Genomic DNA, 17,742 nt, shown 5'->3' with positions numbered 1-17,742 from the left:
CAGCGAGCAAGGGTCCGACAACACAAATCTCTGTAGACCTCGGGCAGAAATTTCCGGTCTCACTCGAGGGAGGCGGTAAAATCCCGCCCCATGATTGGATAAAGCATTATTCCATCCTCAGTAGAACAGTCCACAGTGGCGCAGTGGTTAGCGCTGCTGCCTCACAGCGCCAGGGACCCGGGTTCGATTCCCAGCCTCGGATGACTGTGCAGAGTCTGCACATTCTCCCCGTGTCTGCGTGGGTTTCCTTCAGGTGCTTGGGTTTCCTCCCAGAGTCCAAAGATGTGCGGGTTAGGTGGATTGGCTGTGCTAAATTGCCCCTTGGTGTCCACAAATGTGCAGGTTAGGTGAATTAGTCATGGTAAACGAGTGGGGTTACGGGGATGGTGAGTGGGGGGGCGGGGGGATTCAGCAGAGGCCGTTTCACAGGCTTCCCGCAGGGGGCCACGGCCTCCGCAGCTACGATTTCCAGAGTAATCAGCTCCACGCCGATTTCCACATGGAAATCGGGGTTTAAATTTCATTAGCGGATGGTATTTTCCAGGTCACTAGCGTCTGCCCCCATCCCCGTCGGGAGTGGTTCATTCCAGCAGGGTTTACAACTGCTCTCCACTAATGGGGAACAGGCAGCCGACCCCACTGGAGGGAACAGAGGTCATGGAGGCCCCCCCCCCACGAGGTCAGGAGTGCCTCATGGGCACTGCCAGCCTGGCACCCTGACACTGCCCAAGAGGCAAACTGGCACTGCTCAAGGGGCAGCTTGACACTGCCCACCAGGCGTCACCATTCTGCACAGGGATGGCAGGCAGAGGGAGGGAGGAATACAATTGGGGCTAGCCATTTGCGTGGGGGTTGGGGGGGGTTGTCAGGACTGTTTGGAAAGGGGATTGGGACTCCCTGTGTGTGGGAAGTGGGGGTACAGGACTCAAAGCTTGCCCTTGGAGGTCCGGGAGGCCAGCAATGGGGGCGTCGCGGGGCTGGCCAGCGATCGGGAGGTTGGCAGTGCGGGGCCGATGCTCATGCGCTGATCTCGGCACTGACAGGTCGGGCATGTGCAGTGGCCCACTCAGCACTATGCTACCGGCCGCTCCAGCGGGAATAGGCCCAGCCCACTGACTTTCACAGTGAATCCTACTCGGGCACTCTATGATGCACAGAGTGTGGGAGATTCGCTCTGGAAATCACACTGAAAATACCAGTAGGAGTTATTCCCATTTTCCCGCAAACTGGGGACTTGAAATTTTCTTGGGAGAATCCCCGCCATGATCTTTCGGAGAGTTGGTGTCGACTCGATGGGTCAAAGAGCCTCTTTCGTAGGGATCCTAAGGTTCTACAGTAATATTCCATGTTGTGGCTCACGTGAAGAATAGCACTTTGGAGCACGTACTGGACATTCAATACCAATTCCGTTGCGCCAAGGCAGTTCGCACCTTCGGGAGAGAGAGCAACAAACAGGCTTCACCTAGAGTCCCACTCGCTGACCTCCCAGTCACCAGGAGGGGGGAGAGGTGGCAAATGGAGTTCAATGCGGAAAAGTGTGAGGTGATTCACTTTGGAAGGAGTAACAGGGATACAGAGTACTGGGCTAATGGTAAGATACTTGGTAGTGTGGATGAACAAAGAGATCTCAGTGTCCATGTGCATAGATCCCTGAAAGTTGGCACCCAGGTTGATAGGGTTGTTAAGAAGGCGTACGGTGTGTTAGCTTTTATTGGTAGAGGGATTGAGTTTCGGAGCCAGGAGGTCATGTTGCAGCTGTACAAAACTCTGGTGTGGCCGCACTTGGAGTATTGCGTACAGTCCTGGTCACCGCATTATAGGAAGGATGTGGATGCATTGGAAAGGGTGCAGAGGAGATTTACCAGGATGTTGCCTGGTATGGTGGGAAGGTCTTATGAGGAAAGGCTGAGGGACTTGAGGTTGTTTTCATTAGAGAGAAGAAGGTTAAGAGGTGACTTAATAGAGGCATACAAGATGATCAGAGGATTAGATAGGGTGGATAGTGACAGCCTTTTTCCTCGGATGGTGATGGCTAGCACGAGGGGACATAGCTTTAAATTGAGGGGTGATAGATATAGGACAGATGTCAGAGGTAGGTTCTTCACTCAGAGAGTAGTAAGGAAGTGGAATGCCCTGCCTGCAGCAGTAGTGGACTCGCCAACATTAAGGGCATTTAAATTGGATAAACATATGGATGATATTGGAATAGTGTAGATTAGATGGGCTTTAGATTGGTTTCATTGGTCGGCGCAACATCGAGGGCCGAAGGGCCTGTACTGCGCTGTAATGTTCTATGTTCTAGGAGCAGCATTACAACGGCGGCAAGCCTGCCTTCCCTGAGACCTGACAAACATCACTCGTTAGTAACTCACCCGGCTGAATATCCTGGAACAAGGATTTCCAGATGGTGTACTGCAGGGGGCCCATGTACTTGGAAGTTGGAAAGTCTTCGTATGTTAAATTGGTTTCGTGGATCTTTCCCTTTAACCTGGAGGAGAAAGCTCACTTTAGCGCACAGAAAACGAACGAGTACAAAATTAACAGAAAATGCTGGATAAACTCAGCAGCTCTGGCAGCTTCTGTGGAGAGAGACTCAGAGCAAATGTTTCAGATCTAAATGATTCTTCGACAGAACAGCCCCTATAGTTACTCATAGATTCATAGAATCATATTCATAGATTCCTCCAGTGTAGAAGGTGGTCATTCGGTCCATCGAGTCTGCACCGACCACAATCCCACCCAGGCTCTATCCCCATAACCCCACCTATTTACTCTAGCTAGTACCCCTGACACGAAGGGGCAATTTACCACGGCCAATCGACCTAACCTGCACATCTTTGGACTGTGGGAGGAAACCGGAGCACCCGGAGGAAACCCACGCAGACACGGGGAGAACGTGCAGACTCCGCACAGACAGTGACCCAAGCCAGGAATCGAACCCGGGTCCCCTGGCGCTGTGAGGCAGCAGTGCTAACCACTGTGCCACCCGCTCTGGCTCATGCACTTGGGAATTCAAAGTCATTTGAAATTTTCACAAGGAGAAGACGACATAAGAACATAATAGAAGCAGGAGTTGGCCATCTGGCCCCTCAAGCCTGCTCCGCCATTCAATAATCTCATGGCTGATCTGATAGTGGGTTCAGTTCCACTTACCCGCCCGCTCGCCATAACCCTTAATTCCCTTATTGGCTAAAAACCTATCTATCTGTGACTTAAACACATTTAATGAGGTAGCCTCTACCGCTTCATTGGGCAGAGAATTCCAAAGATTCACTACCCTCTGGGAGAAGAAGTTCCTCCTCAACTCTGTTCTAAATTGACATCGGAAGAACAAACAAGTGCTGACAGGCTCCAAAGAAAGCAGCCAGCCGTGTGGTCAGTGCGAATTGCAGCAGTTGAGGGAAGCAAGAAAGAGTGGGAAGAGAGACCTCGGTCTGTCGAAGATCAAAATACTCCTCAAGGTTCAAAATCTTCACTTCCAGCCTGACCGACCCACATAAAATGGGATGGAGTAATTTAACGTTTACCAGGTAAACTGGTTTTTGGGATCCCCGTACCAATAATCGTGTGACAGGAACATTTGGATTTATCCGTTTCTGACTTTTACACATTTAAGCATTTATTTATTTCTATCCCTCCCTGGTACAAGTGAAGAAATATTGTTTCTGCACTCGCATCTTAAGTCACAAATTACTCCGTGTCAAAGAGTTATCATCATAGCCATTCTTTGCTTGTCAGTTTCCTTTTTGGAATCTATTGGTCAGGTTCTTGCTAGTTTTCTGGGTTGGCATTCATGGCGTTTTTCCCAGCCTCCATAGAGATTCTGATAAAATGAAACAAGTTTTGTTTTATTCATTCATGGGACGTGGGCATCACTGGCTGGCCAGCATTTATTGCCCATCCCTATTTGCCCTTGGAGGTCAGTTGAGAGTCAACCACATTGCTGTGGCTCTGGAGTCACATGTCGGTCAGACCAGGTAAGGACAGCAGATTTCCTTCCCTAAACGACAATAGTGGACCAGATGGGTTTTTCCGACAATCGACAATTGTTTCATGGTCATCTGTAAATTCTTAATTCCAGATTTTTTTTTAATTGAATTTAACTTCCACCATCTACCATGGTGGGATTCGAACCCAGGTCCCCAGGACATTAGCTGAGTTTCTGGATTAAGATAAACGTAAAATACTGCGGATGCTGGAATCTGAAACAAAAACAGAAAAATGCTGGAAAATCTTGGCAGGTCTGACATCATCTGTGGAGAGGGAATAGAGATGAAGGGTCATCTAGACTCGAAACATTGGCTCTATTCTCTCTCCACGGATGCTGTCAGATCTGCTGAGATTTTCCAGCATTTTTCTGTTTTTGCTCTGGATTAATAGTCTAGTGATGATACCAATAATAGTTGCTTTACAGGTTAAATGATCTCTGCCCTTCATTTGGAAACTATTCAGAGTAAAAATAGAAAGGCACTGCATAGGGAATCATAGACATAGATCTGGGTCTACCACTCCCATCGGGCAGTGCTAGACACTCCTACTGCTATTTCCTGTGTTCCTGTAGAGGGCTTTGGGAAAATGGCACATAAAAGGAGTTGAGGCCAGCATAGATCAGCCATTGAATGGCAGGGCAGGCTTAAAGGACCTGGTGGCCAATGCCTGCTTCTATGTCTTGTGTGTAATGCAGCATCCCTGGGAATTTCCCTCAACCAGGACATTGATTGGGAATGTGTCCTCAACACGATGTTTGTCTGATCTGGAAGCAAGGCACAGGCAGGACACACAAGCTCTCCACTGGACCTACTTAGCACAAACATCCCAAAGAATGAATGGTGAACGGATACTCTACCTCTCCAAAGTAATGTTGATGCCTTCGAGGAAAAGCAGCTTGTCCGCCTCGACCAGCTTCTCCTGCAGGATCTGCATCCCCTCCTGCACCTCGCGCAGTTGGTGGCTGTAGCGCTGGATTTTCTGTTCAATGTCATTCAGGGTGCGGGCGGTGTCAGTCTCCAACTCTTCCAGCATCGACTTCTGTTTCTCCTTCAGGAAACGGTGCAGACGGTCAAAGGCCTCCGCGATGGTCGCTCGAAGACTCTTCGCCGAAGACTGAGTAAAAGATAAGAGCAGAGGAACAATCGAAAACCAAAGAAGCATCAGCAAAGTTATGACCAAACTCTTGGCACTCACCAATATGGGGGCAATCTCATATTGCCGTAACTGGAGTTAGCCTCTGGGAGTCCAAAGATGTGCAGGTTAGGTGGACTGGCCATGCTAAATTGCCCCTTTGTGTTAGGGGATTAACAGGATATATACGTGGGGTTATGGGGATAGGATCTAAGCAGCATTGTTGTTGATGCAGGTTTGATGGATCGAATGGCCTCCTTCTGCACTATATTGTTGATTGGTTATTCTAACTGTTCTCCCTCTAAAAGCTGTTATCACAGTGGCTATCTGGAGTAATTAAAGATGAAGAGGTATTCTAAAAGAAATTATACCTACTATTAAAAATAAATTCAAAGGGCCCATATCGCCAGCTTGAATTAGAGACAGGCATGGGTCATAATGGCACAGGAGGCAGCCATCAGCTCACTGAGTCCCTGCAGACAATCTGTACAGCACAGTCAGTCACATCCCCCCACGCTACCTGCGTAGCCCTGTTAAGTTTATTTCCCCGAATGGCCCACGTCAAATACCCTGTTGAAATTATTGATCATCTGTGCTTCCGCCACCCTTGTGGACAGCAAGTTCCAGGTCATTATCGTTTACTGCATGAAAAAGGCCTTCCTCACACCAACTCGCACCCCCACCCCACCTCACACCACCCCCACCCCACCTCACACCACCCCCACCCCACCTCACACCACCCCCACCCCATCCCCACCCCACCTCACACCACCCCCACCCCCCTGCAGCCCTTGTGCCATCAGTGAATGGGAACACCGCTTTCTCTTGCCTACCTTATTATCTAAACATGTAAACCTTATCAAATTTCCCCTCGATCCTCCTTGCTCCAAGGAGAATCACATCCTCAGATCTTGCTATTCGCGTTGTGAGAGACACGTGAAAAATGTGTCAATTTCTGCATGATGTAAGTAGGCCCTGACTGTCAGCAAGTCTAAGAGGGACAGAGTAACAGAGAGAACCTGAATCTCACTCTGCACCATCTCAACTGTGAGGGGACACAGAGTAAAACCTATCACCTGGTCCAACTGACAAGAGGAGGGCAGGGGGCGTGGAGGGTAGCTGGGGGAAGAGAAGGAACATAAATGTCAGACACGAACTTCCTAGCAACCAGCTGCGGGAGGCATATACAACAGCCTGGTGTTAGGCCTCTCATAGTGAGATGGCAGGAGGTCAAGCAAAGAAACAAACTTGCATACACACACACATGGGGACACTGCACACACGCAGACACATGGGGACATTGCACACACGTGGGGACATTGCATACATACACACACACACACATGCGAAGGTATTAAGCTGACAGCACAATGTGTAGGAATCCAGTCTTCTGCTGCCACTCATATATACATGCTCCAACAAGAGGGAGACAGCAGTTACACAAAAAAAAAACTTCAAACTGCACTTGGATCATGTACAAACCTGATAACTCGTTCACTCCCTCGCTAGCTCAGTAAGTCTGTAAATGAGTCATAGACACCTGGAAGTCCTGACTTTAATCCCTGGTCTGTACTGAGTCAGTAAGAAGTCTCACAACACCAGGTTAAAGTCCAACAGGTTTATTTGGCAGCACTCGCTTTCGGAGCCTCAAGCTCCTTCATCAGGTGAGTGAGGACTTGTGTTCACAAACAGGGCATATATGCTGTTGTGAGACTCCTGACTCTGCTTACCCCAGTCCAACTCCGACATCTCCACATCTGTACTGAGTCAGTCAGCTTCCATTGTGGGGATATAACTGGCCTCAGTACTCCTAGGAATGAGGAGGAAAAATCACTCAGGGGTCCCTGCCTCTGGTCACTATGCAGTGATCCCCAGTGGACATTGTGTGTTGCACATTATAGTTGAGGATGTGTTTGGGCTCAATTGGGATTATCCTACTAACACTCATGAATAAAGACTAATCATTGGGTATTCATTAAGCTGTGTGCCAGCACCTTCGGGAGGATAATAAATGGTAGGGTCAGGAAAACACACACATAGACAAAAAAATATCAGATTCTAGAATAATTAACCTGTTCCCAGTAATCTCTCTTGTCCTTCTGCAGCAACAGTTTTATGCTAATCCACACTATACCAATTACCTGAAGTCCAATTCAATCTCTTATCCGATAAATATTTTGCATTGTAAAGAGCGGCATGTCCACAGATTCAGTCTGTGTGTTTAAGTTTATATTAGTGTCACAAGCAGTCTTACAGCAGGTGACACGGTGGTAGAGTGGTTAGCACTGCTGCCTCACAGCGCCAGGGACCCGGGTTCAATTCCAGCCTTGGGTAACTGTCTGTGTGGAGTTTGCACATTCTCCCCGTGTCTGCGTGGGTTTCCTCCGGGTGCTCCGGTTTCCTCCCACAGTCCAAAGATGTGCGGGTTAGGTGGATTGCCATGCTAAATTGACCCTAGTGTCAGGGGGAGTAACAGGGTAAATATGTGGGGTTGCGATAATAGGGCCTGGGTGGGATTGTGGCCAGTACAGACTCAACAGGCCGAATGGTCTCCTTCTGTACTATAGGGATTCTATGATTCATTAACACTGCAATGAAATTACTGTGAAAATCCCCTGGTTGCCACACTCCAGCACCTGTTTCGGGTACACTGATAGAGAATTTAGCATGGCCAATGCACCTAACCAGCACGTCTTTCGGACTGTGGGAGGAAACCCACACGAGATGTACGAGGCAGGGTTTTTTTTTTACACAGAGGGTGGTGTGTGCCTGGAACTCGCTGCCAGGGAGGTAGTGGAAGCAGATACGATAGTGACTTTTCAGAGGCGTCTTGACAAATACATGAATAGGATGAGAATGGAGGGATACAGTCCCCAGAAGGGTAGGGGGTTTTAATTAAGTCAGGCAGCATGGTCGGTGCAGGCTCGGAGGGCCGAAGGGCTGTGCTGTAATTTTCTTTGTTCTTTGAGTTTGCAGACACGGGGAGAAAGTGCAACTCCACACAGTCACCCAAGGCCGGAATTGAACCCAGGACCCTGGCTCTGTGAGGCAGCAGTGCGAACCACTGTACCTTAACTCCAGTTACCCACCCTTGTCCACCATGCCTTAACAAAAGAAAATAAATCTATCAAATCAAACCATGGGCGCTAGCAATCTTACACAACTTCATTCTGCATGTGCAAGGTTGGCCAGTTATTGGAGACAAGGCTTTCTGACAATATGGAGACATTGAATCATGGATAGGTTTCAGCACAAAAGGAGGAGGCCATTCAGCCCATGGTGCTGTGCCGGCTCTCTGGAAGAATATCTCAGCTAGTCCCACCTCCTAACTCCACAAGGTTTTCTTCTTCAGGTGATGATCCAATTCCCTTTTGAAAGCCACAATTGGATCTCCCTCCACCACCCTCTCAGGCAATGCATTCCAGATCCTAATCACCTGCCAGCCCCATATTCACAAGCATGAGGTGGGACAGCGGGGCAAAGTCCCAAGGAGAGGAATGGGCTTGGTTGTGATCCTACCCTGAAACATTTGGATACCCAGTTCTGGCCTTGGATGGTCCAGAGGAGATTCCAGAGAATGATCCCGGGAATGAAAAGCTTGCCGTTTGAGGGCTCTGGGTCTGTATTCGATGGAAGTTTAGAAGGATGGGGGGGAATCTCATTGAAACTTACAGAATAATGAAAGGCCTGGATAGAGTGGATATGGAGAAGATGTTTCCATTCGTAGGAGAGACTGGGATCCGAGGGCACAGTCTCAGAATAAAGAAATGACCCTCTAGAACTGAGATGAGGAGGAATTTCTTCAGCCAGAGGGTGGTGGATCTGTGGAATTCATTGCCGCAGAAGGCTGTGGAGGCCAGGTCATTGAGTGTATTTAAGACAGAGATAGATAGGTTCTTGATTGGTAAGCACAGTGGTTAGCACTGCTGCTTCACAGCTCCAGGGTCCCGGGTTCGATTCCCGGCTCGGGTCACTGTCTGTGTGGAGTTTGCACATTCTCCTCGTGTCTGCGTGGGTTTCCTCCGGGTGCTCCAGTTTCCTCCCACAGTCCAAAGATGTGCGGGTTAGGTTGATTGGCCAGGTTAAAAATTGCCCCTGAGATGCGTAAATTAGCGGGATTAGCGGGTAAATATGTGGGGGTAGGGCCTGGGTGGGATTGTGGTCGGTGCAGACTCGATGGGCCGAATGGCCTCCTTCTGTACTGTAGGGTTTCTATGATTCTATGTAAGGGGATCAAAGGTTATGGGGTAAAGGCGGGAGAATGGTTGAGAAACTTATCAGGCATGATTGAATGGTGGAACAGAGTTGATGGGCCAAATGGTCCAATTCTGCTCCTATATCTTATGGTCTTGGGCAAAAGCACTTGGGTGAGGTACCAGATGGGAACCAGTATCTGTGGAACATGACCCAAAACAGAGTCACCCCCTTCAGAAGTGGAGGAAAGATAGTTTGCATATTGAAGCAACATATTGTACAGAGAACACACAGTATGATTCATACCTCCAGCACTGCAGCATTTTAATTTGTAAATAGTGAATACAGTTGAGGAAACCAATCTGGTCCAGAGCCCAAGCAGAGAGTATTATACAGGAGATAAGGATAATTAAAACTCTGATGCAATGATCACTCTTTCCCTGGGTGAAGTACCTTGCCACTGTTTAAAGACTTTTCTCAATAGTTTAATTCCTTCTTCTCCAGACATTTCTGCCTTTTGCTGGTTTTTGGTTTAAGGATGCTGAGAGCCAACTGGTACCTCCCCATTTGGGAATGTGAGGACCTAAAGAGAAGGGGAGTGTTGGCAGGCTACTCAACTACACGAGGAAGCACAAAGGAACCAGATTCTCTCCTCGCTCAAAGTCCACACACGCGTGCTTCCAGCAAGGGTCACGCAGTCATTATCAAACGCAGGACGCCTGGTTACATTCCACCTCTTTAATCCAGAAAGCTAAGGTCAATCGTAGAATTCCAGCCACCATCCCAACAGAAATTAGGTAACCTCAGTTGGATCGAAGGTTGAACCCAGGAACTTCGTGGTGGTACAGTGGTTAGCACTGCTGCCTCATAGCACCAGGGACCCGGGTTCGATTCCGGTCTTGGGGTTACGGGGTAAGCCTGGGGTAAGGCAGTGCAGACCAAATGGGCTGAATGGCCTCCCTCTGCACTGTAGGGATTCTGTGATTCTATAATCAGCCGTGATCTAATCAAATGTTCTACGCTCACATTTCCCTGTTCTGACTTGCTATTTACATGAAAAGAAAACCTGGCAATGGGGACAGGGTTACCACATGGCATGGTGGCACAGTGGTTAGCACTGCTGCCTCACAGCGCCAGGGACCCGGGTTCGATTCCCGGCTTGGGTCACCGTCTCTGTGGAGTTTGCACATTCTCCCCGTGTCTGCGTGGGTTTCCTCCGGGTGCTCTGGTTTCCTCCCACAGTCTGAAAGATGTGCTGGTTAGATGCATTGGCCGTGCTAAATTCTCCCTCAGTGTACCCGAACAGGCGCCGGAGTGTGGCGACTAGGGGATTTTCACAGTAACTTCATTGCAGTGTTAATGTAAGCGTCCTTGTGATTAATAAATAAATTACCTAACCAAAAGAATGAATTTGAAAGGCAGTCCACGCTAATCTCTGCAATAAATTGCCTCTTATCGAGAGGACAGATGTGGCTGGAGTTGTCACAGCGAGGAGCCTGGAGCCTCAGGAGAGGATGGAAGGAGATTAAAAGTGAAAAGTGTTTCCCTTAAGGTTTACCTTGGTCTCGGAGAGCTGGCGTTTCAGTAGCTGTAGGGCCTTCACGTGGCCGTGCTCACTGTCCTGCAGAACGTCATACTGATCCTTCAACTCCCTCTGCAATTAAAAACAATGGAAATCGGTGTGATTGGCAGACAGGGGAACTTGGATTGGGCATCTCTCGCCCAGACAGCGTGATGTTAACTCAAAACAAATGCAGCTCAATCCACCATCAAGTGTAACCCCAGCCTTCTCATTTAAGAAGCTGCTTCCCAGTCTCCGAATCAGCAGTTGACTGACTTATGACTTTGTGAAGGTCGTAAAGAAGGCTGTTTAACAGAGAATATTCCAGAGTTTGATCGCTGCGCTGAGGCACGTGCACGATGGATCATTAGGCGAGGCGGCAAAGTCAATAGAGCAGACCAACAGTTTCTAATTGCATTTCACTGCGACATAAACAGCAACAAACACATTGCGTCGGTCAGGACAGGGCAGCTGTTAACCAGCCACAAACTGCTGAGACTGGCGGGCAGCAGGGTAAGCAATGCCAGGGTTTGCCAGCCTGGTGCCTTTGCAAACCACAGAATCCTAACAGTGCAGAAAGAGGCCATTCAGCCCATTGAGTCTGCACCGACTCTCCGAAAGAGCATCCAACCCAGGTCCTCCCCTTTCCCCTGTCCCCATAAACCCCCGCGCATTTAATATGGTTAATCCATCTAACCTACCATCTTTGGACACTAAGGGGCAATTAAGCATGGCCAATCCACAAACCTGCACATCTTTGGACACTAAGGGGCAATTTAGCGTGGCCAATCCACCTAACCCGCACATCTTTGGACTGTGGGAGGAAACCGGAGCACCCGGAGGAAACCCACACAGACACGGGGAGAACATGCAGATTCCACACAGACAGACACCCAAGGCTGGAATCAAGCCTGAGTCTCTGGCACTGTGAGGCAACAGTGCCAACCACTGTGTCACCACGGAAAGTGCCACAGGAGCGGGGAGGGGGGGGGGGGGGGGTGGACACCAAAGTGCCCCTGTCTCCTACCCAGAACTCTGAGAAAAGGCGGCAGAGAAGGAGATGGCTGAAAATATGAATGCAGTGTCCAGCGAGAGCTAAAAAGAATCAGGAAAAAAAAATCAAGGTGTAGGTTATGTAAACTAATTACTTTGTTGCATGACAAACACAGGCCTCTATGCAAATGCTAAAAATAAATACCACGGTCTAATGGTTTCTTGGTTTCGTGTGGAATGGCATTAAGCAGGGAGACCAGGTCACCTAGATATAGTCCTGCCATGACAGATCAAAGTCTAGATATGGTTTATTGTACAGGAGACGTGCATGATGTGGGCTTACAACTACAAAGTACAGGATGGCCCAACACCAATTCTTAAAAGGGCTTCACTCAATGAATACGGTGTCCTCATTTCATATTGTGCCATATGAAAACTATCAAGAGTTACATTTATATAGCGCCCATCATACCCTTGGGAGACCCTGAAGGATGTTACAGCCAGTGGGGTACCTTTAAGTGCAGTGATCACTGTAAACAATTTGTGCAAAACAAGTTCCCATAAACAGCAATGTGAAAACAACCAGATAATCAGTTTTAGTCATGGCGTTTGAGTTATAAATGTTGGTCAGGGGAGTTCTGGTTTCACTGACACTGATGTCTCCGGCCAATACGGTCATTGGTTTGCTGCCCATGCATGGACAAAGCGAGCATGTGCAGACTGGTATCGGTGGCCATCTTGCGTTGGCGGGAGACACAGTGGATCTTTTATGTCCACCAGGACGGGCAGAAGAGGCTCTCAGTTTAACATCTCATCGAAAGGTCAAAGCCTCCAGCCATGCAGCACTCCCTAAGGACCGCATCGAAGTGTCAGCCTAGATTGTGTGTTGAAGCTTCTGGAATATGTGTCCTCCTTTTGCATCAAGCAGCATACTCCTGAAGCTATGTGGCACTGGACACTGGTTCTACACAGTTTCAATCCCTATTCTGCAGATTGCCATTCAAATACCATCTTGTCCTGCCATGACAAACGTGAAACAGGAGGTGGCCCATAGTTATTAGATTATTTCAAAGAAGCCAAAATATCATCAAAGGATCAAGGGATAGCGCAGCGCAAAGTGTATCGCCAGAGCTCAGACCCAGTCTCATAACCTCATGTCCTCCTGACCGACTTCCACACGGGCAACTGGTAGAGTCTTGCAGACTTTAATCCAATTATTGGGGCCTTTCCCACTGGCTAAAGAGCCAGTGAGAACCTCGCATTACCTCCTTAAGGGAAGGTCCGCTGCATTAACTGGCAATCAGGCACTTAAGCGGCCTGTGTTGGACTTTCCCTGGGATCAAGATGCAGGGCTGGCAATCAGCCCCAGACTAACCACCCTCCCCCACCCCCACCCCCCCCATTCCCCCACCTTTCCCCAGAGCTGCCAGCCAATCAGAACCTGGTGGCTCTTTGTTGCAGGCTGTGGCATGAGGAGTGATGGCAACTACAAAGATTGCAGCCACCAGAAGCCAAGGATCAGTGAGGAAACCAGGCCACAGCTGTGTGAGGGCGGGATTGGAGTCACAGGGATTGGGGGAAGAGATTGGAAGCAAAGGCAGGTCGAGGACTCTCAGTGCCTACCCCACTTCTGGACGGTGGGTTCTAAAATCAGGCCTTCAAACAAAGGTTCCCCACGCCCCCCCCCCCCCCCCCCCCCCCCCCGCTCCCCATCAGGGGCTCACAAACACACTCGACAGGGTTAACTTTTCAGGTTTCCCATGTGGAGAATGCCCCGCCCGTATCTGGTGGAATGCCATGGCAGAAAGGCTGTCAATGAGCTGCGGGCTTAAGCAGGACAGAGGCAGGAAGGTAGCAGGGTTCCCAATCCTCCTGCCCAATAAATGCCCCCACCCCGCCTCCAAACCTCCCTTTGCAGCGGGCAGTAGTTGGCATCCTGAGCACTTCACGGGGAACGGGCAACAGGTGGTGGAGGTTGTTCACCCACAGCCCCTGAGGGATGCAGACCTCACAGGGACCTGCCAAAGACAAGATACTATCTGCTGAGTAAAATCAGCTACACTTGTATTCGCGTGGAATACACTGCATGGGCTGGTGGCCATCCATGGCTAACAGTTGTCTGCCTTCAACACGACAATTCCAGTCCCATCAGAAACAACCCTGAAGTTACAGAGATCCTAGGCACAATCTGTCATGAAGGATCACAATACTACTTGGTGTGCCCTATATTAATAACACTGTCTTAGAACAAACAAAGAACAATACAGCACAGGAACAGGCCCTTCGGCCCTCCAAGCCCGTGCCGCTCCCTGGTCCACACTAGACCATTCTTTTGTATCCCTCCATTCCCACTCCGTTCATGTGGCTATCTAGATAAGTCTTAAACGTTCCCAGTGTGTCCGCCTCCACCACCTTGCCTGGCAGCACATTCCAGGCCCCCACCACCCTCTGTGTAAAATATGTCCTTCTGATATCTGTGTTAAACTTCCCCCCCTTTTGTTGGCTTCAACATAAAAGTCATGGAATCCCTGTAGTGCAGGAGGAGGTCATTCGGCCCATCGAGTCTGCACCAACTCCTCAGGCTGAGTGACCTGCTTTGCGGAATAGCTTTGCTCAGCCTGCAAGCACAATCCTAACTTTCCTGTCGCTTGCCATTTCAAGTCCGCAACCTGCTCTCATGCCCACATGTCCTTCCTCAGCCTGCTGCAACGTCTCAGTGAGCCCAATGCAAACCAGAGGAGCAGCAAACAGTTCAGACCATCACTGTGAGAGGCCTGGGAGCAAGAGGAGTGGTTGCCTCTTAGTCATTAGACTTTGTTTATAAGTTTATTTATTTGCTTGTTAGTCACAAGTAAGGCTTACATGAACACTGCAATGAATTTACTGTGAAATTCCCCTAGTCGCCACAGTCCGGCTCCTGTTCGGGTCAATGCACCTAACCAGCACGTCTTTCAGACTGTGGGAGGAAACCGGAGCATCCGGAGGAAATCCACACAGACACGGGGAGAACGTGCAAACCCCCCACAGACAGTGACCCAAGCTGGGAATTGAACCCAGCCCCTGGCGCTGTGAGGCAGCAGTGCTAACCACTGTGCTACCTTCCCAGGCTTCCGAATCCAATGATACGTTACAGCCCTCAGGGCTCAACACGGAGTTCAACAACTTTAGACTCTGACCTTTCTCCTCCATCTTTACTTTTGTTTTTATATCCCCAAACATTTTTTTGTCCCAATGCAAACCCTCCCTCCCCCACTGGGCCATCTGTCACTTGTTCTTAAGTTTTGCTACATTTTTCTTGCAATCTCTCCTAGCTCCACCTAATCTCTGTTCCAGCTATTCCACCCCCTCTTATATAGAATCACAACTTTCCCCTTCTTTGGTTCTGAGGAAGAGTCATGAGGATTCGAAAAGTTGGTCAAAATTCTCCAACCTCGCCCACAGCTGCGATTCTCCAATCCCGCTGCAATGAAACGGGGATTTGGCTGAGCGCCAAATTAGAAGTAAGTTTATTTATTAGTCACAAGTAAGGCTTATATTAACACTGCAATGAAGTTATTGTGAAATTCCCCTAGTCGCCACATTCCGGCGCCTGTTTGGATCAATGCACCTAACCAGCACGTCTTTTAGACTGTGGGAGGAAACCGGAACACCCAGAGGAAACCCACACAGACACGGGGAGAACATGCAAACTCCCCACAGACAGTGACCCAAGCCGGGAATCGAACCCGGGTCCCTAGCGCTGTGAAGCAGCAGTGCTAACCACTGTGCCACCGTGCCGCCCCAATTATCTGCCCTCGCTCGCAGCAGTAGTGGACGTGCAAGATGGGAGAATTCCGACCGTTAACTCTGGTATCTCTCCCTGTGGATGCTGCCTAACCGGCTGAGATTTTCCAGCTTTCCCTGTTCTTGTATCACAAGTAAAGTATAAGATTAGGGCACAGTGGGGAATCACTCCTCTTGCGGATGTTTGTGAATGCTGATGTTAACTCAAATTGTTAACAATTTTAAAAAAGATTCAAATATTGTCACAGTGCTCGGAGGCATTATTTTACTTATTTTTTCCCCCCCACAATGGAATTTTGCTCTCACACCATTCCACCCTCCAAAGCTCCCCCCTCTCCCATCCACCCCCGACCCAGTCCTGGTTGTGCTGTCACTCATCTCCCTCAGGTCACATTGGCACTCCTCACCTCGCTCCAACAACCTCTCTTCTTTCAGCTCCTGGAGCGCTCTCCTCCACCTTCCCCTTTCATGGCGTTCTCCTGTACTACTCCCTGCCCTTTCCTGACTTCCACCTGCAAAATGTTTCACGTGGATGGGAATTCTGCAGCAGAAATCATCACCAAAAAAAAAAGCCCAGCCGGAACACTCGACGCAGTTCCATTCTCTGGAGCACAAACCGTTATCGCAGGAGCCAAGGAAAGGCGGATTTTCCAAAAACAGAACCTGCAATGAATCCACAACTGTGGGACGACACGATGACACAGCGGTTAGCACCGCTGCCTCATAGCACCAGGAATTTGGGTGACTGTCTGTGCAGAGTCTGCATGTTCTCCCTGTGTCTGCATGGGTTTCTTCCCTCAGTCCGGAAGTGGTGCTGTTTAGGTGCATTAGCCATGCTAAATGCTCCCTCAGTGTACCCGAACAGGAGTGTGGCGACTCGGGGATTTTCACAGTAACTTCACTGCGGCGTTAATGTACTTGTTTAAAGTTTATTTATTTAGTGTCACATGTAGGCTTACATTAACACTACAATGAAGTTATTGTGAAAATCTCCTCGTCGCCACACTCCGGTGTCTGTTCGGGTACACTGAGGGGGAATTTAGCACAGCCAATCCACCTAACCAGCACATCTTTGGACTGTGGGAGGAAACCGGAGCACCCGGAGGAAACCCACGCAGACACGGGGAGAATGTGCAGACTCCGCACAGACAGTGACCCAAGCCGGGAATCGAACCCGGGTCCCTGACGCTGTGAGGCAGCAGTGTGCCACCATGCCGCCCCATGTATAAACTTTAAAACATTAAAAACGCAAAACTGCCTGCATATAATGTGCGTGTGGGAAACATACCAAGTAGAAAAAAGAAGTGTGGGTTTTAACCATCGTACGTACACACAGGGCTGGCTACCCATTCCTGCAATAGGATCATGAGACAATGTAAGTGCGCCGCCAGTAATACAAACTCCCACATACAGCTGGATACTGTGGTGCTGTCACTGGGAGATAGTAGGATTGGCATTCCTGAAAAAGTGAGATTAGAAGGAATTATCTGGTCCAGCAGTTCGTTCTGGAGAGAGTGGGTTGAATTGTATATATATTTTCAAATAGCTTTTTTTTAAAAAACGCATTAACCATCAGTGATTTTTTTTTTTAAACACATACTTCAACCCTCAAGCACAGAATGAAATGATGAAGGCCAAGAGATGAGGCCATTTTTCAGGCTCTAAATGCTTTCCTAATCCTCCAATATAGCAGCAGGGAGCCTGTTCATCACAGGTTGTAAGCGCTCTGCCCACTGCAACCCCCCCCTTCCCCTTCCCTTGGGAGATTACAATGGGGCCCACTACAGGAAAACCCATCCAACCCAAGGGGTCCTCACAAGGGCGCACTCCAGATTGCAAATCAGAGAATCATGGAATCCCTACAGTGCCGAAAGAGACCATTCAGCCCATTGAGTCTGCACCGACCACCCACCCAGGCTCTATTCCCATAACCCCTCATATTTACCCTGCTAATCCCCCTGACACTAGGGTTAATTTATCATGGCCAATCAACCGAACTCGCGTATCTTTGGACTGTGGGAGGAAACCGGAGCACCCGGAGGAAACCCACGCAGACACGAGGAGAATGGACAGACTCCGCACAGACAGCG

At 49.2% G+C, this 17,742-nt stretch overlaps 1 protein-coding gene across 1 annotated transcript in view; it reads right to left on the bottom strand.

Moving 5' to 3' along the window:
- The window catches only part of trim62.1 (tripartite motif containing 62, tandem duplicate 1), a 99,984-nt gene that overhangs the window by 9,012 nt on the left and 73,230 nt on the right, over positions 1 to 17,742 (bottom strand). The window contains exons 2-4 of the mRNA XM_078239061.1: positions 10,874 to 10,969; positions 4,847 to 5,103; positions 2,373 to 2,488 (exon numbers count right to left, since the gene is read on the bottom strand). Of these exons, the coding sequence (XP_078095187.1) occupies positions 2,373 to 2,488; positions 4,847 to 5,103; positions 10,874 to 10,969 (469 nt within the window). The remainder of the gene's footprint in view (positions 1 to 2,372; positions 2,489 to 4,846; positions 5,104 to 10,873; positions 10,970 to 17,742) is intronic.

This window comes from Mustelus asterias, chromosome 22 (genome assembly GCF_964213995.1).
Source record: "Mustelus asterias chromosome 22, sMusAst1.hap1.1, whole genome shotgun sequence".
In the NCBI taxonomy this organism is placed as follows: Eukaryota; Metazoa; Chordata; class Chondrichthyes; order Carcharhiniformes; family Triakidae; genus Mustelus; species Mustelus asterias.
The sequence above is the reverse complement of the archived record's forward strand: the minus strand, read 5'-3'. Positions and strand labels throughout refer to the sequence as shown.